Source organism: Mus pahari, chromosome 20 (assembly GCF_900095145.1).
Source record: "Mus pahari chromosome 20, PAHARI_EIJ_v1.1, whole genome shotgun sequence".
NCBI classification, from domain to species: domain Eukaryota; kingdom Metazoa; phylum Chordata; class Mammalia; order Rodentia; family Muridae; genus Mus; species Mus pahari.
Genome location: NC_034609.1, coordinates 27,803,459 through 27,810,103, shown reverse-complemented (window position 1 = coordinate 27,810,103; position 6,645 = coordinate 27,803,459). Strand labels below are relative to the sequence as shown.

General features: G+C 49.5%; 2 protein-coding genes across 2 annotated transcripts in view; one reads left to right on the top strand and one right to left on the bottom strand.

Moving 5' to 3' along the window:
* LOC110337602 (chemokine-like factor) overlaps positions 1 to 1,346 on the bottom strand; it is a 13,521-nt gene extending 12,175 nt beyond the window's left edge. The window contains 1 exon segment of the mRNA XM_021220601.2: positions 1,167 to 1,346. Coding sequence (XP_021076260.2) covers positions 1,167 to 1,244 — 78 coding nt within the window. The 5' untranslated portion in view covers positions 1,245 to 1,346.
* Positions 1,347 to 3,675: 2,329 nt separating this feature from the next.
* Tk2 (thymidine kinase 2) overlaps positions 3,676 to 6,645 on the top strand; it is a 22,938-nt gene continuing 19,968 nt past the window's right edge. Inside the window, exons 1-2 of the mRNA XM_021220362.1 lie at positions 3,676 to 3,836; positions 4,602 to 4,639. Of these exons, the coding sequence (XP_021076021.1) occupies positions 3,695 to 3,836; positions 4,602 to 4,639 (180 nt within the window). The 5' untranslated portion in view covers positions 3,676 to 3,694. The remainder of the gene's footprint in view (positions 3,837 to 4,601; positions 4,640 to 6,645) is intronic.

Genomic DNA, 6,645 nt, shown 5'->3' with positions numbered 1-6,645 from the left:
TTTTTTGTTTTTTCGAGACAGGGTTTCTCTGTGTAGCCCTGGCTGTCCTGGAACTCACTCTGTAGACCAGGCTGGCCTCGAACTCAGAAATCCGCCTGCTTCTGCCTCCCGAGTGCTGGGATTAAAGGCGTGCGCCACCACGCCCCGGCACCCTTGTAACTTTTAACCACCTCATCTCAGCTCTCCAATTTTTTTGAACGATTTACATTTGAGTTTTCTTACATTCCTTTTACTATGGTGGCTCAGTGAAAACGAGGGCTTTTAGGAATGGTCAAGGAGAAAGTTTTATTGTAGCTTTGAGGGAGGATAGAGTCCGAGATATCTGGAAGTGGTCGGATTGAATTGAGCCATGAGAGGAGAGGGCAAGGGAGAGAGGAAGAGGAAGAGAGGGGGGAGGGGAGAGGGAGAGAGTCAAGAGAACCAGGAGAAGAGGGTGTGTTGTGGCGGGGAACCAAGAGAGCCTGCTAAAATGGCCAGCTTATATGGAAATGAGAAGCTGGGAGAAGGGAAATGAATCCCAGCCCCCAGGCTGGAGAGGTTTAGGGTAGGGGCGGGGTGAGAAGTTCTGGGAGGAGCTACAGGTACTGAGTGAACCCAGTCCTGGTTTCTTTGGGACCTGGCAGTTTGTACGTCTCTAACGAGCTGAGAACAGTACCCTTTAATGGCGATCTCCTTTCTCCAAAGTGCTGTCCAGAACAGACTGCAATGCCCCTGTTAGGACTTTAGCCCTAATACGGGCAGTTTCCCCTTTGCTCTCGCTCTGGGTTGTATCCGCTCTAAGTTCGGTAACATCCAATGTCCGACTTACAGTAAAAGACCACCAACTTAAAAAAAAACAAACTTAAAAAATTCTTTATGGCTTCTGAGTGGTGAGACTACAGCGCCTGGTCTGGTAGAGGTTATCACCAAGTTCGTAAAACAAGTGAAGGGCATTCGGATAGACCCATGGGCGTGTCCCTACATCATCTGAAGGGGGAAGCCACTCTACCCTGTGGTTCTTCTCCGGTCGGACTGAGCCACAGAGCAATCAATGCCTTGCGTCTGGAAAGGCGAGGCTGGAAACCAGGTGGCCGAGCAAATGCTGCTCCAGGCTTCCGAACCCAGTCTTCTCTACCCGGGAGCATTCCTGACCACCGACCGCCCTGCGTTCCCGCCCGGGTCCTCACCAACCGCAGCATCTTCACAAAGCATTTCAGGGTACAGCAGAAGGGCCGATGGTCTACGACCGGCTGTGGAGACTCCATCTTGCCCACAGACCCAACAGTCACGCCTCTCTTTCAAGCCTTCTGGATTAATGGCTCTTTCCAGGACTCGCGCCACCAGATCAACTGCCGGGGCTGGGCCTGCGGTTCCGCTCTCAGCCCTAGTCCAGGCGCGCGTGCGCACTAGCGCGGGCTGCCCACTGGCCCCGCCTGCTTGTCGCTTATGTTCCTAACACTTGCTGACAACTGTCTAGCCTAACCCAGGCCAGGTCCCCACCACTGCTCCGCCCTGGAGCTTTCCTGTGCAGAAGCACTGTGGGAGTAGGCTAGAAAAACCCAAGAATGCCAGTCTAGCCTCCTCGCCATTTGAGCATCTCAAATGCCACCTCCTTAGGATTTCCCTTGGTTACCTTGTCTAATCATTCCTCAGCATTTTTTTTTTTTTTTTTTTTTTAGATCCCATCCAGATTACAAGTATATCCCCCAGGAAAACGTTGATTCACTGGTAGTAAGTTAGACTTAGGCAAGAGAAGTTCCGATGTTCTGTTAGTCTGATTGACCACGGATAATGAGAATGTATTCTTTTATTTAAAAATTAAAAGGCTACAAGAAAGGAATTTGGCCGTTTTCAGCAGAAGTTATTCCGAAGAGACAGACTTATCCTGATATGAACATCACACAATGTGCACGCGTGATAAAACATCCTATGGTATCTTGTAAATAAATACAATTATGAATCAGTTAAAATAAAAAAATATAAAAATTCTATAAAGCAAGGATCTGTCTGCTTCTCTGCTCGAGGGGTCCCCACGGTCTGGGGCACTCATCAATAGCTATAGAATATATAGCCTGAATTACAACCTGGCCCGTTAGTCTGTCCTTGCTCTCAGGATGTGTAAGCCCTATCTCTAGAGTACTTTTTGCCTCCTACTGCCGTTAGTTGTCCCACAGTCTATAAAGTGCTCCTGTGTAGCCAGGACAAGCCATCTTGGAGCATTTCATGGTAGACATAGGAAGAATACATCATTTCCATTATGTGAGTTAAGTCTTATGATTTCTTTTGGATAATTGGAAACCTGTCCTAGTTTGCTTCTCTGTGATAAAAACAAACACTGACCAAAAGCAACTTGCGGGAAAGAAAGGGTTATTTGGCATACAGGCTACAGCCCATAGCCAAGGGAAGACAAAGGAGGAACTCAAGGCTGGAACCCGAGGCAGAAGCAGACTCAGAGGCAGAAGCACTAACCGTGTTTACCAGCTTCAGTTCTCTGGCTTGCTCATTCATAAAGCCCCGCAGCTCACCAGCCCAGGGACAGCATTGCCCATAGCGAGGAGGCCCTCCTCCATCAATTAGCAACAGGAACACGCTCCACAGACATGCGCACAGGCCAATCTGACACAGCCGATTTCTCAACGGAGACTCCCTTTCCCGAGGTGCTTCTGGTTTGTGGTGCCTTGATAAAGAATTAACTAGCACACAACCCCAGTTCATTTAGACCTCTTTGGATCCTGCCCATCTAAGATCTGTTCATCTGGCTGAATCTGATCAACAGTTACCAACAACCTCAGCCCAACACACTCACACACACACACACACACACACACACACACACACAAAACCGTCGACTTTGATTTTGGAAATCGAATTTGCCTTTGCTAGGTGCCTAGCAAATAAACAGGAAGCCCTGTTAGGGTGATGGCTTTTTGTTACAGATCTAAAAGAGTAAAACAAAAACCTGAAAATGTCTCTCTTCTTCCTGCCCAAGACGACTGCCAGCATCTTGCCACCTGGAAGAAGTGGAAAACGTCTCTACCCACGCATTGTAACTGCCCATATACAGTCAAGGCGGCAACATCTTTATTTTTTGCTACCTGCTTTACAAGTGGGGCTTACATGTTTTTTTTTCCTTATCCCTTTTTTATTCATTCATTATGCTTTCCGGAGGGGTCCGACATTAAAGTCCAAACGTTGAAAATGTCAAAGACTGTGGCGTTCAGAAACAATGGCTTTCATGGCCCTCTCACCTGTGTCCCTCACGTTGATTTTTGTGATGATGGAGATTAAACTTAGGGCCCTTTGAAGCCCAAGGACAAGCTTGGAAAATGTTCCCAAGTTGACAAGGTCTACTTGCAGAGTTCTTCGAAGGAAAATACAGAACATCCTGAGTAGATGGTGCGAGGTGTGGATGGAGCAGGCAACCAAGGAAGTAATTGGGTATACTAAGGAACCAATCAGCCCCCGGCATTATTAGCCGTCCATTCTCTAAATCTACTTAGGTCAGGGCCATTCTGCGGTCTGTAAGCGAGGCAATCCTCACTTTGAATCTCTTCGACGTAGCTTAGAGGGAGAAATATGAGCGGACCCCTTAAGGGGCGGGGCCGGGCAAGGGGTGGGGCGGGGCCGGGTAAGGGTGGGGCGGGGCCGGGTATGGGTGGGGCGGAGCTCCAGGACGCACCGGAAGGAAGTAGGACTTGCACATCAGCCAGAGGCTATGCTACTGCGGTCACTGCGTAGTTGGGCTGCCCGGTCGTTGCGTTTTGCGGGCCCGGGGAGCCCCGGGAGCCCCGGGAGCCCCGGGAGCCTCGATTCGGGCGCCGGGCCGCTGTGGGCACCTCGCCGCGCCTGGCCTCCGGGTAACTAGTGCTTTTGTGCCAGCTCGTAGGGGCCCCGCCCCCTCACCTGCTAGTCCCCAGGAAGGGTCTGGGGATTGTGGGGCTCTGAAGTTAACTGTCAGGATCGGCACTTGGTGGTGTCCAAACGCTGCTTCTCGGCCCATTTTATTTTTTATTTTTTTTATTGTCAGATTCTTTAGGCCTGGGAGGTGGCTAGTTGGGGCACGAGCTGTGTTTAATCAGCTCTTAGTGGATGCAGGCGCCTGCGGACCTAGGGGGCGGGTTCAGGCTTCCGACTTTCTCCTCTTGCTGGCAGTGCGGATCTTTCTCTTCCGAAATGGAAGCCAGGTGACATAGCTTTCATTGCCTCGGGCTGCTGCCGCTGCCAGGTGGATTGGCAGTGTTGCCAGTCTTGGCCTAGAAAACAGACAGCATGGGTCCCAACCCTAAGCTCACTGGCCTCCCCTTGGAGTCTCTCGGGGTGTACGTGATCCCCGGGTGCGCTGTGAAGATCCTAAGCACAAATCCAGGTGAACCGGAAAGTAGAGTGTACCGAGCGAAGGAAAGTGAGCAAGAACACATGGGCCTGGACCCAGCCTGCCACTGTACAGCGACACATACAGGGACCCAATTGTAGAGGGTCCTAAGAGTGGCAAACTTTTTTTTTTTTTTTTTTTTTTTTTGTAAGTCAAGGAGCAAGCATACGCAATGACTGTGTGGTCAATTTATCAGGTCAGCACAGAGCAGAGTGAATAATTGAAACATCAATTTCCTTTCCTTTTTTAGATAAAGATAGAGAAAATGATAAGGAGAAAAAAGCAGTGGTAAGTTTCTCTGCATGCCTTCTCCAGCGTAATTTCTTAGGTTTTTTTTTGTTTGTTCTTTCTTTCTTTCTTTCTTTCTTTTTGGTTTTTGTTTTTGTTTTGTTTTGTTTTTTTGAGGCAGAGAACGAAAACAATGGTGCGCATAGTGAAAAACCAAACCCAAGACAATATCCAGGGATGTAGTCTTCCTTCTTGTGGCCCAGGCCCTCTCCCCAGATTCCATCGCCGTTAGCCATTTCCTATGTGTACAGGTGGGAGTGGGGCCTCGGGCTGCATTCAGGTAGTGTTCTTGTTCAGGTATTTGTGAACTGCCAAAGATGCTGATCGAGCCATCTAAACGGTTTAAATTGCATCTATTTGCTTCACTGCCGATTGCCCCGCCCAGATGTGGGGGAAAGTGTTCTCACTTCCTTCTGCTATCTAGTGGAGCCCCGAGAATCCATGAGGGTCCGCTGGGTGGCCTCAGTCAGGAGGTATTTGACCAGCAGGCCCTGGGGGGTAGGGCTGTGAGGTCAAAGGAAGTGCAAGTTGGACAGGTTTAAATGTCGCAGCAATATTTTGGTTACCAACAGCCCAAGGGTTCAGTTTCTTCCTTTGAGACCATCTCACCATGTACCCCAGGCTGGCCTCAAACTTGTGATTCTTCTCCTTCAGCCCCTCTTGAATACTGGGATGTCGGTTGTGTGTCACTCCGAGTGGTCAGGGCCCATTTCTGTAAGGGAGCTGAGAGCCTGTAGCTCACATGGCTGGGGAAAAGGCAGCTGGAGCACCTTGGCACCTCTCGAGGGTGGAAGGTGTGCCCCCCCTGTACCCCTTCTTGGGGGGGCAGTGGGGGTAGTCAGGAGGAAGAAGTGACCCTGGGGGGAAGCAGGAGTGACATCACAGGGAGAGGAGGCTTGCTTTTCAAGGCTGGAGAGATGGTGCAGCAGTTAAGAGCTCTCGCTGATTTTACAGAAGATTCGGGATTTTGTCCTTAGCACACACGTGACAGCCCACAAACTGTTTAATTCCAATTCCAAGGGATCTGACCTGCCCCTCTGGTCTCCATGGACACCAGGCATACCCTGGAGCACAGATGAACAAGCAGGCAGAACATTTATACATATAAAATACATCTCAACAATTAGGGGAGGAAGGTGGTGGTGGCACAGGCCTTTGATCCCAGCACTCGGGAGGCAGATCTCTCAGTTGAAGGCCAGCCTGATCTACAGAGGGATTTCTAGGACAGCCAGGGCTACACAAAGAAACCCTGTCTTAAAAAAACAAAATAAATAAATAAAATGAATGAGTGAGTGAGTGAAAGATAGAAAATATGCATGGTTAGTGACATAGAATTGTACTTGTTGAGCTAACCTTGCCAGGTGTTGGACCTGTTCCGAATGCTGTCTGGATATGGTGTGATGCACCCCTGGGTGCACAGTAGCAGTTTGTAGAAAGTGGTAGTGTGGAGCCTGGTCTCAGGCTCAGGATAACTGATAGCCATTTAAGTTCATTTCTGTGTGGGAGGCACTGGGCTGGAACCATGGAACTTGAAAACAAAGCCACTGGCATTGGGCACGGTAACCTGACAGAGGGGACAGTAAAAGGAGCGGGGACTGTAGTTGTAAGAATGTAGAGAGAGCTGTAGGCTGGCTTTATAGTCTGTCCTTAGATAGTGGCGGCTTGGGAGTGTTCAGAGAAACTCGGCTAGATGCCAACGGCAGAGTCACCAAAGGACTTCACCATAAACTGCGTAACTTTTACTCATTTATTTATTTTTTAAATTTTTGAGACAGGGCCTCACTGTCTTACCCTAGAAATCACAGAGATCCTCCTGCCTCCACCGCCCAAGTGCTGGCACTAAAGGGCAGAGGAGTAGAAATTTATTTGGCTCATGTTTCTGGAGGCTGGGAAGTTCAAGGTCGAAGGACTGATGTCTGCTGGAGGCTGTGTATTCCTTCATCCCATGAAAGAGAAGGAGAGGGGAAGGGAAAGGGAAAGGGAAAGGGGAGGGGAGGGGAGGAGAG